This window comes from Rhinatrema bivittatum, unplaced genomic scaffold, assembly GCF_901001135.1.
Source record: "Rhinatrema bivittatum unplaced genomic scaffold, aRhiBiv1.1, whole genome shotgun sequence".
NCBI lineage: Eukaryota > Metazoa > Chordata > Amphibia > Gymnophiona > Rhinatrematidae > Rhinatrema > Rhinatrema bivittatum.
Genome location: NW_021821089.1, coordinates 78060 through 92531, shown reverse-complemented (window position 1 = coordinate 92531; position 14472 = coordinate 78060). Strand labels below are relative to the sequence as shown.

The 14472-nt window shown below is 49.9% G+C and overlaps 1 protein-coding gene across 4 annotated transcripts in view; it reads right to left on the bottom strand.

The window, feature by feature from the left end:
* Nucleotides 1-9366: 9366 nt before the first annotated feature.
* The window catches only part of LOC115082448 (cyclin-dependent kinase 9), a 35221-nt gene continuing 30115 nt past the window's right edge, over nt 9367-14472 (bottom strand). For all 4 annotated transcript variants that reach the window (XM_029586676.1, XM_029586677.1, XM_029586678.1 and 1 more), the window contains exon 7: nt 9367-10397. In XM_029586676.1, coding sequence (XP_029442536.1) covers nt 10032-10397 — 366 coding nt within the window. In that variant the 3' untranslated portion in view covers nt 9367-10031. The remainder of the gene's footprint in view (nt 10398-14472) is intronic.

The following is a 14472-nucleotide window of genomic DNA, read 5'->3' as shown; positions in this document are numbered from 1 at the left end:
CCGCTCATGGACTAAGGAAGAGGAAAACTTTCTCACTCTATGCAAGGTGGCAATCACCTCAGTGGAATATCCAACGCTTCAACAACCGAGCCCTCTCAAGGACCATACTGTAAGACAAAATTGAGACAGATCTTTGTAAGAACAGACCCCTGCCGTAACAGATCCCTGTGAACCGCTAATTGGATAGCAGAGTCCATCAGGAGCCTTTGCAAATCTGTAAACCACAGCCTCCTGGGCCAATCTGGTGCTGCCAGAAGCATCATTCCCCATGTGACTCTCGATCCTCTGAATCATATCGCCCAACATGGGCCACGGGAGAAAGATATACAGCAGCTTGCTCTCTGGCCACTCCTGCATGAGGGCATCAATGCCCAAGGACCTTTGATCTCTCCTGCGACTGAAGAAGCAAGGAACCTTCACATTGTGAGATGTCACCAGCAGGTCTAGAAACAGAAGGCCCCAACAGTCCACTATGAGCTGGAACGCCCATTTGACAATTCCCATTCTCCTGGGTCCAGACTCTGTCTGCTGAGAAATTCGGCTCTTATATTATCTTTACTTTAAATGTGGGAGGCTGATATCTCCTGAAGATGCACTTCCGCCCATTCCATGAGTTGGGCTGTTTCCTGCAACACTTCCTGGTGATTGACGTAAGCCACTGTCATCGCATTGACTGACATTATCCAGGCCGCTCAACCCTGTAATCAGTCAATGAATCATAAGCATTCCAACTGAATGGCCCAGGCTTCCAGCCAATTGATGCTCCAGAGAGACTCTTCAGTAGTCCAGCGCCCTTGCGAGGTCAACTACTGACAGTGAGCATCCCAACCCTGGAGGCTCGCATCATTCGTGAGTAATAGCCAATTTGATGATTGTGGGGAAACCCCTTTCCTTAGATGGTCTGCTTGCAATCACCACTGCAGTTGTATGCTGATCTCCACCGATAGGTGAAGCTGTATCGAATAGTCTTGAGATTGTGGACTCCAACAAGCCAGCAGTGTGCTGAAGAGGGCCCCAAGGAACCACCTCTAGGGTGGCCGCCATTAACCCGAGCACCTGCAAATAAGACCACATTGACAGGTGTATTGTTTCTGTCAATAGTTGCACCTGCGCCATCAGCTTCTGAATGCGGCCCACTGGCAGAACACTCTGCCTTGCTTCGTGTTGAACCGAACACTGAGATACTCCAGTGACTGGGATGGCCATAGATTGCTCTTGGCCAAGTTCACCACCCAACCTAGTTCCTATAGCAAGGAGATCACCTTGTGTGAGACTCTTGGCCCGAATCAGCCAATCATCTAAGCATGGGTGAACCAGAATGTCATCCTCTCTCAACGCTGCTGCAACCATCACCACAACCTTGGAAAAGGTTCTGGGTGTGGTGGCCAACCCAAAAGGCAGCGCTCACAACTGTCTCCCCAAAACAGCGAAGTGCAGAAAACACTGATGCTCCAGACGGATGGGAATATGAAAATATGCCTCTTACAAATCCAAAGATGTCAGAAACTCCCGACAGTACTGCCATTATCCTCGAGAGTAAGGTTTCCAATCAAAAATGAGTCACCCGTAAATGACGATTGGCTCTCTTGAAATCTAGGATGGGGCGAAAGGAGCTCTCCTTCTTGGGCACAATGAAATAAATGGAATATCGGCCCATACTTTCTTGTGACATGGCCACTGGAACTACAGCCCACAGGCTGAGAAGCCTTGACAACATACATTCCATTGCTTGTCTCTTCTGCGGAGAGTTGCAAGGAGACACCATGAAAACGTCCTGAGGGACACTGAGAAACTCCAGAGCATAGCCATCTCTTATCACCTCCAGAACCCACTGATCTGGCGTGACCTCGACCCACCTTAGATAAAAAAAAAGCTACAGGTGACTCCCTATCTCCTGTTCCTGGAGATGGGTCGACACACCTTCATTGAGAGGACTGAGAGACACTACCACCCAAGCCTGCGCCCCTTTCTGAGCTGCCTGGGACAAAAGATCTAAGACCTACCCAAAGGCAGAGTCCTCTGAGAAGGCGCTCCTCTATAGAGTCGAAAGCATCTGAAATCCCTAGAATGACCTCTCATGCCAAACAAGCATGATGTCTGCTTCTTATCCTCTGCTAACCAAGGAACCTGGGATTCACTCCACTTATTGGCCATTTTTCTCCAGCTCACTCCCAAACAAGAGTGATCTTTTAAAGGGTAATTCCATAAGATTAGGCTTCAAAATCGTATCGACTAATTAATTCCTGACCCATAGCTTATGCCTGGCCACTATTACCAAAGCCACCCCTCTGGCTTAAATGTGGACCAGATTGCAGTCTGCATCTGCCCAAAAGGCAGCTGCCAGTTCCATACCAGATTCATTGATTTCCTGAGAGAGAAGTAAACAAGAGCAAGCCACCAGAGAGCAACAAGAAGCTATCTGCAAATTCATTGCCATCACTTCAAAGGCCTGCTTTAGGATGGCCTCACTTCTTTTATCATGTGCATCCTTCAATGCCACTCTCCCTTCTATGGGGATAGTCATCCACTTAGTGATGGCACACACAAGCATATCCACTTTTTGAAAGTGCAATTGCTCTCTCGCAGCTACAGCCCTTCCAAGACTCATCCCCTTTTAAAATTAGCTTCCGGGGCGCCCCATTAAGATCAATCAATTCTTGAATAGCCTCCATAATAGGGAAGAAACATGAGGCTTTATGCAAAGAAATTAAAATGGGAACTTTCTTTGGCTCAGACAAGGAATCAGGCCCCGGTACCCCCAGCATTTTCAATATCTAGGAAATCAGAGCTGGTAACATCTCTATGAAGAAAACGCAATATAGTTCTATACAGCTTGAGCCCTGGAGGAATTTACCCATCCTCCAGGAAGTAAAGATTGGCTTCATCATCCATGCCATCCAGGGCCCTATCTACAGTACCTGGTATTCCCAGGCGATGTCCCATTCAAGTACTAACCAGGCCCAACCCTGCTTAGCTTCGAAGATTAGATGAGACTGAGAAATGACTGCAACCCTTGAAATAAATTGCACCCAAGAAAAAGCAGAGGGGTCCATGCCAAAATCAGGGGGTGTCAGTCCAGCACCTACTGAACTACCTTCCCCTGCTGACGAACCAGTTAGGGGATCCCCAAATTCAGGTAAAACCTCTAGCAGCTCTTTTTACATTCCCACATCATGCTGGGTAGGGCAGAGCTTAGCAAAATCAAAGAGAGACAATTTTCCCTGAGCTTCCAAACACTGCTGACAAGTTAGAGAGGTTCACCAGACTGAGATGCCCGAATATGGCAAGCAGCATAAACGGGAAGGTGCGTAGGCTTCTTTGCTATCAGCGCCACAGAGTTGTCAGTATGCTTCTCAGGCTTCTGAGAACGATGCGCCCAGCTGTGCTCACAATAGGCGCTTGAAAAACAAATAAGCATTCAAAAATTAGGCGCCTAATACACTATTCAGGTAGATGCACAACCTGAGTGCCCACCCGCATGCTCACCGTCCATATGCAACTTAAGTGCCCAGCTAGGCGCCCCATGCGCCCAACTGAGCACTCGGGTAGGCACACAACTAGATGCATAGCCGGGTGTGTAAGCGCAAACTGACATACCTGAAGAGGGCAGCCTTCTGCTCAGAGAAAAAGTGCATGATGCCACCGCGGCCTACCATGCAGTGAACAATCCAAGCCTGAGAGCGAGGCCTAGCCCAGAAGGCTGCTCGAGTCTCCAAGCTCCCTCAGAGGTGGGAATGGACATCAGATCGGCATGCCAAACACAGAGACCAGAGGGGAGAGGAATCCCTATAATAAACTCCCCTTACCTCTTTTTTTTTGTTTTTAAATTACTCTTTACCTTAGCTCAGCCCGTCCAGGCCAAATACAGAGTCGGTCTCCAACTGCAAGGGGAGATGCATAACCATCACTGCCATGCTCTACTTCCTGCACCTGCTTGCTTTTCAACTGTTTTTTATTTTACAGCTAAGTCCACACAGGCAGAAACCAGATACTGGACCAAGGAACTCATCTAAGGGAGGGATCCGAAGATATCACCTCAGGAAACTCGACTGAGGGAGGGTCCATAAGGCATCACCACAGGAGAGTGGGGCAATAAACCTCTTTTCTCCTACTACAAAAATATTTTTAATGCAATCCCCAGTAGGGAGATGCACGTCCACCCTCTATTGGAGATGGAGAATACTGGGGGGCTGATGTCAGTGCAGGGATATATATACTGTGACATCAGCTTTGCTCCGTCTCCATCTGCTGGTAGAGGTGCATAACCCACTGCTGTGGATCCACCGATCTAAATGCTAAGAAAGCACTAATTAAAAGAATTGAGATAAACTTGACAGGGACGGAGTCCCAGGGGCATCCCCACAAAGGGGATTTGTAACTTGGAAGGGGTCGAAAGACATATTCCTCTTCTGAGGAAGGAAAAGACTCCGACACTAAGGGGAGCAGACACCGGGAGAGTAGAGTTCAACCAGGAACACAGTCCTAGGTCAGTCCTATAGCTACGGCACACAATCTGTTGTGCTCACCATGAGGGAAACACACAAACACCCATACAGTAGAGGGCAACTAGAGAATAAAGCCCTCCACTGTAAAAGTATGCTGACTAGTGCTCATACAGTGGTATCCCATCCTATGGATGGTAGTACACCTATGAGCCCGCTCACCGTGTTTGTGGGTAGAATCCCACGGCACAGCAAGGACCAAGCACCATTTCCTAGAATCGGTGGCTGTAAGCTACCAAAATAACAAATCACAGTGTGTGATGATGCCTTCCTTGCCAGTGCTCCTCAGTGCTTTGTGGTGCAGAACTAACAAGGAGGCTGAGAACCTGATGCGATGATGGCAGAACCCTAACATGGTTGAGATCTGCACAGACAGGGAGAATGCTGCCTACCATCGCCTGAGGGCTTGACGTAGATGCCTTGCCTTATCCATTCGTAAAGGCTGCACTCCACTGTCATAGTAACTTCCAGTGGAGTGCATAGGATCAGTGTGACGACGGCGACCCCAATATCACTGGGGCTCTGAATATGGCATGGTGACGGGTGGACACTGCCCTTGAAACTGCATCGGGAATGGCTCTCACCGGTTTCCATCATGGAACGACAGCAGTGAAGTCCATGGCAACCGACAATGCCCACGGTTCTCTGCGGTCTTGTCCTGTGGCATGTGACCGCATCCACTGATGCCTAAAGTGGTGACTGCACCCATAGTGCTTTTGCGCTCACTAACGATAGATCACGTCAAGGGTACCAAGCGACGCTGCACCCAGGGCTTCGATGGCGCTTGACAGAATCTTGCTCAGTTAGATAGCATATAGCGCCATCCCCGGTGCCACAGGCACCCATCTACCTCAACAACCCGGCAGCACTAATAGACACTCTGATGCCCGAAGGCATCAATGGACCGGCGGTACCAAGGATGCCAGGGGCACCTGCAGGCAGAGGCTCCTCAGCCCCGAAACACCCCCATTGATGCAGAGGAACCAATGACTGCCAGCAACGACTGTTGCCCTCGGCTCACCTATCCATCCGAAGTAATCAATGCTACAAGCTCAATGGTGTCCCTCAATAGCGGCTGTGGCTGACTATAGCCTCGCTAGCGATCATTAACATAGATGTTGCACGAATCCAGGCGAGGCCTCTGATGCCCCCCAAACCCAGTGGCTCAGGGTCCCCAAGTTAATCAGCATCCATGGTGCCTGATAGCTGTAGGCCAATGATGGGATGGCACAATGCCCTTTAGTGCCCATCAGGACACCCACCAAGGAGCCTCGAGGACACCAGACCACTGTGCCTGGATGCCTCAGCATACCAAGGTGCCTTGAGTAAATGGCGGTCCCCAGCGCTCGATCCGTTCAAGGCCAAAATCCCTGTCGCTCGAGGACTTCAGTGACTCTCAAGGGCTCTAATAAACCCCAGCGGTCGATAGCCTTGGGGACAACCAGGGCACTCAATGGCGATCCCAGTGCTTAGTTTGTTGTGCTCGACATTGTCAAGAGTGGTAACGAAAGGCATCGGTGGCCAACATGCCTGATGACTTCCATGGCGGTTCCGCACCTTGATGACATCGAGATCGTCAATTGTATTGTCGCAGCTCTGCACCAAGATGACATCAAGGCCATGCACCATGATTACCCCAAGGGCTGCCGCAGCATCGAGGCCTCGTGCCTTGATGGCATCAAGGGCTGCCACAGCATTGAGACCTCGTACCTCGACAGCATTGAGGATGGCCACTCACGCACCTTGATGGGATCAAGGGCATCGATGGCACAGAGAGTATAGACATCGAGGGTAGCTCCAATGGCATCAATTTGGATCATGGCGCTTGATGGCAGACCTGGTCCCCAACACTACTGGTCGATGCCACTACTACGCCACATTGAAGCCCAAGGTGCTCAATGACGCCAGTGTATCACTTTCAATGCTGATACTTCACTTTCAAAGCATATCCAGCATAGCTCTCTGCTTCAACAGCGGGGGAGCAAGACTGATACTTCACTTACAATACATATCCAGCATGGCTCTCTGCTTCAACGGCAGGGGGGGGTATGAAGAAAGGTGGATCTATATTCAGGCAACAATCAACAAGGACTGAATTACATAGTCTGGATAAACAGATAAGCATAGGTATAGCTTGCTTATTGCAGTGGTTAATACCCCTAACTAATTAAGCTATTTCACTTAGATGCAGTTCCAACACTGTTCTCTACATTAATGGTGGGGGTGGAAGGGAAATAAAATAAAAAAGGTTACTAAGAGCCAAGAGAAACATAAGTATGTGAGAGAAAAAAAAAAGTGCGAAAGCTTGCAGGGCAGACTGGATGGGCCGTTTGGTCTTCTTCTGCCGTCATTTCTATGTATCAAGACTCCACATTCACAGATGCCTACAGCACAGAAGGCCCTTACAGCATCGAGGGCAGTCATGCATACCAATGGCATCGAGGGCATCCCGGCACCTCAATGGTGTCAAGGGTGACCATGGCGCTCAATGGCAGTCCTGGTCTCTGACGGGCTCCTAACATCGATGCGTCAGATCAATGGTGCACTGGTCACAGATGTGCATGGGCAACCATTACTGAGAATGGCACAAAAGGTGCACCAGCAAGCTGCTTGCCCAGGATCCTGCTCACCCTCTCTCACAAGAAGACTGCATTGCCATCACCGGCAAGCAGGAGGGGAGGCTACATCATCCAGGGCTCCTGCCCATGGGGACTAGTTTATTTGAAGGTGAGGATGAGCTCCCTCCCTCTACAGGAAGTGTGGTCCTCAATCTCTGCACTGTCTGAAACTCCATTGATGGCTCAGGGCCCCCAAGTTCATCAGCATCCATGTTGCCTGATAGCCGTAGGCCAATGATGGGCTGGCACAATGCCCCTCAGTGCCCCATCAGGACACTGCCAAGGAGCCTCGAGGACACCAGACCACTGTACCTGGATGCCTTGGCGTACCGGGGTGCCTTGAGTAAATGGCGACCCCCAGCGCTTGATCCGTTCATCAAGGCCAAAATCCCTGTCGCTCGAGGACTTCAGTGGCTCTCAAGGGCTCTAATAAGCCCCGGCGGTCGATGGCCTTGGGGACGACCAGGGCACTCAGTGGCAATCCCAGTGCTTCGCTTGTGGTGCTCGACATTGTCGAGAGCGGCAATGAAAGGCATCGGTGGCCAACACACCTGATGACTTCCATGGCGGCCCTGCACCTTGATGACATTGAGATCGTCAATTGTATTGTCACAGCTCTGCACCAAGATGACATCAAGGCCACGCATCACGGGTAGAACTCAGGCGAGTCTCCAAGCTCAGCTACACAGATCACAGACAGACTGCATTTAGTCAGTCTTGCCAGCACCAGACAAAGGTACAAAAACATTCAGAGCAAGGAGAGGACACAGATACTAAACTGCAGGTGCAGTATTTATTTAATAAGGGATAGCAACAGACTTTGCCAGACTGCACAGTGGCTAAAAAAAAAATCACTTTCAAAAACTGAGACGACAACAAAGCTGAATACTGTGAGATACACGGCTCCGTGGGAAAAAAAAAAAAAAAAAAAAAAGACTGAGGTACTCTGCCTAGAGGGCAGGGTGAAGACTACAGTTGCACATGCTCAGTAGGGCATGTTTGAAAGTTCTAGATTCTTTGAGATCAAAGTTCCATGCCAGGCTCCCATGTCACCCATGTGTGAGGACTACCATCCTGCTTGTCCTCGGAAAGAACAGCTCTACCCCTCCCAGGCCATGAGCAGGGGAGAGGAGTGAGCCTGGAACAGATATAGGAGAGCAAAGAAGAGTCACTCTGCTCCCTAATCCAGCCCCCAACCTGTCATTCACGAATAGATTTGGGGGTGGGGGAAGGGAAGGGCAGAGGACAGACACCACAACAGAGAAAAGCTACCATTCTCCCTACTCAGGCCCTCACTACCCCTGCAAAAAGATAGCCAAGTGCAGGGGTTCACCGGACACTGGTAGCCAGTCAGAATTTTAGGCTATTTACAATGAATATGTAAGAGAGATTTGCATGCACCTTTATTGTATACAAATTTACCTCATGCATATTCATTGTGGATATTCTGAGAACATGACTGGCTAGATGTGGCCCAAGGAATGGGTTGAGAACCACTGCCATAGTTAAAGGGAATTGGAGCAGAGAGCAGGGGGCTTTCTGCTGTTCTATGTCAGCTCCAGGCCATCCGAGGAGTTACTTATAATAATAAAAAAGGGGAGGGGAGGACTGGAGCAGTAGTGAGGATGGGGGTGAATGCTGGAGGGGCATGAGGAAGGCATGGATAGCTAGTGGCATGAAACGAGGCAAACACTGAGGAGGAAGTTGAATGCTGGGGGGAGAGATTATAACTAAAGCTTTATTGAATTTAGCAAAGGAGAAAAAGAACATTGATTCGAGTACCCCACCTCCTCCTCACCTGTTAAATTTATCTCTCTCAGGGCAATTAGATTTAAAGTTTCCAGGTACATCTATCTAGCATGGGGGTAGACAACTCTGGTCTTCAAGTGCTTCAAGCTAGCTGGGTTTGCAGAATATCCACAATGAAAATGGATGAGACACAGTGCATGCACATACATTTCATAAATATTCAGTGTGGAGATCTTGAAAATGCAACCAGCTTGCAGCACTCAAGGACCAGAGTTGCCTAACTTTGAACTAGCCCAACATATTGTCTGCTACAGTGTCAAGTAGCAGATGCGTTTCTCATATGAAAAGGAAATGGACAAAAAGTACAAAACATTGCAACATAAATCAGGATATTGGATCCATGACGCTACTCCTCCTCACCAGGGACCCAAGCACATCTGAATTCCATCAGTATCAGAAGTACAACTGCTTGACCTGCACAGCCAAGACTCAAAGCATGTTATGAATGTGAAGTTTAATTTCAATGGAGAATACACCTGCAACATCAAAGTAAGGCTAGAAAAATGTTAAACAGAAACATGATGGGAAAACTTTTACATATCCTTCAGTCACTTACCAAGTTAAACTCCCTCGGTGTTAACTTACATTATGACCCAACGTCGGGAGAAATTCAAACAGCAGCCCACATCCCAAAAGGAATGATCCACCAGCACTCTCCTAAGGCAATGGCTCATGGTTTGGCACTTTCTAATGCATACAAAGAGCTCTAGAGGCCAGGAGGGATGTACATCTCCTGGTAAAAGGAAAGAGAGATGGTGTGTCTTTTGCTCCCTCTGCTAGAGATAACATGCCAGTTAATTCTGAGTGGAATTCTCTCAAAAATCATTCCTAAGCCCCAGTTTCTAAACTATGCACAAATTCTCCTCTTTCCCACCTCAGGCATATATGTACGCTTCCTTCCTTACAGGGGACCTTGCAAGGTCGCCCTCACAAATTCCAGACATTGCCTCCACCAGCTGTTTCCGTCAATGAATTCTCAAGCCACAAGGCCACTGTTTCTTACAGCTTCATTTCTGATATGTAAATTTCACTTCTACATAATTGTAAAACAAGTACTATAAAGATGTTTGTTTCCAAGAATTATACCGCCAATGGGAAGGAATCAAAACACACGGTCAAACTCTGACTGATTGGTTGCTGCTGGGTTCCTGTTCTGATTGGTTGGTTGCTGTGGCATGTGTCCACCTCTCCTCCTGGGTGGAGCCAGATACTCAAACATGGACTGGTTGTGAGTGGAGAGCATGTTCTTCAAATCTGAAGGCATTGGGTCAGTCCAAAAAAAATCGTGATTGAGTGCATCATCACTGTCTGTGCGCTGCACTGGGTCCAGCACAAGAAGTTTGTCTATGAGGTCCAGAGCATAAGGATCTTTGACATATGCCTTCAACCGGTCTTTCACCTTCCGCTTCTGTCCTTTTGGCAGCTCCAACTTTTGATACAGTTCATATTTGTCCACACTTGGCCAGACCTACAATTGAAAGAAAACAAAAGAATAGGAACCATCAAAGGAAAGACCACCTCAGCAATACAAAACATCTCATCTTGGCTGGGATAAGTTTGCTGATGTGTATAAGTATAGGAGAAGGATCCATCTTGAGTTCTAGTGACTTCAGAAACCTGAGACCAAAGCTTTAGAGGCCCCAGATTACACAGGGACTCATACATTTTCATGCTGATACTAGTGGCAAATTTACAGGTTCCCTGTACATACCCGAATCAGTCCAGACACCTGGATTTTGCCTCCCCTCCAGCAGATGGAGACAGAGAAGTTTTTTCAAAACAACCCTGCCATATATACCAAGGTGCCACCCACAGTCCCTCAGTCTTACTCTGTCTCCAGCAGATGGCGGAGGTGCAAAACCCAGAGTCTCTTCTGATTCCCTGATTGATTGCTGCAAGTTGTTAGAGCAGGAGTGTAGTCAGAGTTTAGATTTACAATTAGGGAGCTGTATCTTTAAGTTTAAAAAAAAAAAAAAGGTTCAAAACAAAGTAAATCCCGTTGCCGTGAGCGGTTCTGTGAGCCTCCCAGGGGGTTGCTAAGTCCTGAGGGGACCATCCCCCCCGGTTGAGGCCGCTAAGGGTCGAGGACCCTGCCCTTGAGTTTCAGCAGCATCGGGGTGATACCGGGGAGCCCGGCTCACTCACCCCCACAGGAGCAGGACCCGTTTCTCCAGAACCTGAGACAGCGAACGGCAAGTTTGCAGTTCTTTAAAAAAAAAAAAAAAAGTGTTTTGTTTTGGGTTTTTTTTTAATCTTGTGCGTGCCGGCTCTCCAAGACTTTAGCTAGGTTTACGGGGGCAGGGGGCTGCACAGCTGACTTTTTATTTTTTTCTTTTTCTTTTGCTGTTTTCAGTGGTTTCTAGGCGGGCCTGTGATGCCTTGGGACTCCTCATGCTGCGCTCGCGGCTTTCGCGGGAAGGCCTCTGCTTGGAGTGTGTGCAGGGGGGCAAGGGACCGTCCGTTTCACTTTGGGGGGGGGGCGCAGTCGGGCTCTACGTTCAGCGGTGTGTGCAGGGACAAGTGTTATGTTGTCAGTGGACCCATTCCCGCTGAGCGCGGGAACGGAAGCCATCTTGGGCACCTTTTGGGCGGCCACACGGGCAGCGATGGGGGAAAGGATTTTACCCCCTCGCTCTCTCTGCAACAAATTCCTGCCGGGGGGGGGCGCGGCATTCCTACAGGAGCAGCCTCTCCTATACACGAGGCTAGCCCTGAGAGGGCTATTGACTCCTCGTCAGAATCATCTTTCTCCTCTGAATTTGTATTGCTTATGCACAAGGCTTTTAAAGCAAAAAAGGTAGGGAGAAAGCAGGCAGCTGAGAAGCCTTTGCTGCAGACGCATGCCTGGAAGCGGAAGAGGGACAGGTCCATGGGGGGGATCTGACCCGCTTAAGGGTAAGAGATCCTTAAGGTCCGTACTGGTGGACACAGATACAGACTCTACGTCTCAGGACGAGCAAGATCTGCAGGTTAAGCCCCCGGGGGGGGGGGGGGGGGGGGGGCGGGCTGACGGAGACGCAGATCCACAGCAAGATTCAAGTAGAGGCTTTCAGGCGATGGAAGGTGACAATCCAAAGGTGGTTCGTCTATTTAAGAAGGAGGAGCTGTCTCCACTTATTCCGGCCATCCTGCAGGAGCCAGGATTAGTGACTCCGGCGGTGGAGTCCCAGCTGGGAGTTATGGATCCTGTCTTGCTGGGCCTCAGGGGTCCTACGGTTTCCTTCCCTTTCCATTTCTCGGCGACTGATCTCCTATTCAGGGAATGGGACACCCGGGATTTGGGGCTGAAGGTAAGTAAAGCGGTGGACAAGCTATATCCTCTTCTGGAGGACGCATTGGAGCTGCTACGAGTCCCTAAGGTGGATGCAGCGGTGTCGACTGTTACGAAGAAGTCCACTATCCCAGTTACGGGGACGACGGCCCTCAAGGACTTGCAGGACAGAAAGTTGGATCTACAGCTCAAGAAGGTGTTTGAGGTGCCAGCGCTGGGTGTCCGTGCAGCAATGTGCAATAATTTTGCGCTGCGTGCGGGTCTTCGCTAGGCCCAGCAACTCCAAGCCAATGCTGACCTCTCTGAGGGGGAGGCTATCCAGACGAACCGGCTGAAGGCGGTCATCACCTACAGTGCAGATGCTCTCTACGACCTGCTGCGCACATCAGCCAGATCCATGGTTTCCACACGCAGGTTCCTCTGGCTCCGGAATTGGGCTGCAGATGTTTCGTCCAAGGCCCACCTCGGTTCGCTTCCTTTTAAAGGAAAGTTGTTGTTTGGCAAGGAATTGGAGAACATGATCCAATCTCTGGAGGAGAACAAGGTTCATAAGCTACCAGAGGACAGACCCAGAGCGAGAGGGTCCTTCATGGCTCGATCTTGGTTCAGGGGTAGTCAGACCATGACTGGCGTGGTCAGCTGGGTCGTCTTTTCACCCGGGGGCTAGTAGGCAACAGTCCTGGGCTCAGCCCTTTCGGGGCAGAAGATTTGGCAAGCCCGGTAACCCCCAGGCAGCAGCGGGGGCTAAGGCCTCGCAATGAGATACGGCCGGTCCATTCCTCGGTGCCAGTCATGGGAGCCAAGCTATCGCTCTTCCTAGAGGAATGGACCAAGTTGACGTAGGACCAGTGGGTCCTCATCGTGATAAGTCAAGGTTACACTTTAAATTTCTTTCGGCGCCCTCGTGGCAAGTTCCTGATATCTCCATGCGCATTCCGAGAAAAGCGAGTGGCTGTAAAAGACACGCCTCAGCGCCTACTGGACTTGGGGGCTATAACACTGGTGCCACTCACAGAACATCGGAAAGGCCGCTATTCCATTTACTTTGTGGTCCCAAAGAAAGATGGCACTTTCTGTCTGATCTTAGACCTAAAAAGAGTCAACAGATGCCTTCAGATACCACGCTTTCGAACGAAAACGCTTCGGTCAGCAATCGCTTCGGTATGGCAAGGAGAGTTTCTGGCTTTTCTGGATCTCACGGAAGCATATCTACACATAGGCATCAGGTCAGCCCACCAGAAGTTCCTCAGGTTCTGCATTCTGGGAAAGCACTATCAGTTCAGGGCTCTGCCTTTCAGGCTCGCCACTCTTCCTCGAACGTTCACCAAGGTGATGGTGGTGGTGGCAGCGCAACTTCGGAGGGAAGGCTTGCTAGTGCATCCCTACTTGGATGATTGGCTAATTCGGGCAAAGTCCGAGGCTTTGTGTCAGGAGGCTGTACGACGGGTGCTACAGCTCTTGCGGTTGCTCGGCTGGGTGGTCAACCTTGCCAAGAGTCGGCTGACTCCTTCGCAATCTTTGGAGTTCCTGGGAGCCCTGTTCGATATGCAGCAGGGGAGAGTGTTCCTCACAACCGATCGCATAGTCAAGCTGCAGGGACAGTTGAGGGATCTATTATCCATGCTATTGCCCAGGGTGAAGGATTACTTGAAGGTTTAGGATCCATGATGTCCACCCTGGAGTTGGTACTCTAGGCCTTTGCCTATATGCGTCCCTTACAATCAGCATTGCTGTCCCGCTGGAATCCTGTTTCGGAATAGTTTTACCTACCACTCCCTCTTACGGACTCCGCGAGAGTCAGTCTTGGCTGGTGGCTCGTTTCGGCACATCTGGAGTGCGGCTTTCCCCTGGTGATACCCGAATAGACAATTGTCACCACAGATGCCAGTCTCTCCAGCTGGGGAGCGGTTTGTGTGGAAAAGTCGGTGCAGGGTTAGTGGTCCAGGGAGGAAGCTCAGTGGTCGATCAACCGATTGGAGACCAGGGCCGTAGCACTAGCCTTACAAGTCTTCCTCCCACTCCTTCAGGGGAAATCGGTACGAGTCTTGTCTGACAATGCAACCAAGGTAGCCTATATCAATTGCCAAGGGAGAACCAAGAGTCGTCCGGTGGCACAGCAGTTGATGCACTGGGCAGAACAGCACCTGGTAAGCATCGTGGCATCTCACATTGCCGGCAACGACAATGTGCAGGCAGATTTCCTCAGTTGTTACCATCTCGATCCCGGGGAATGGGAACTGTCCGAGGGGGCATTTCAACACATCAGTGACAA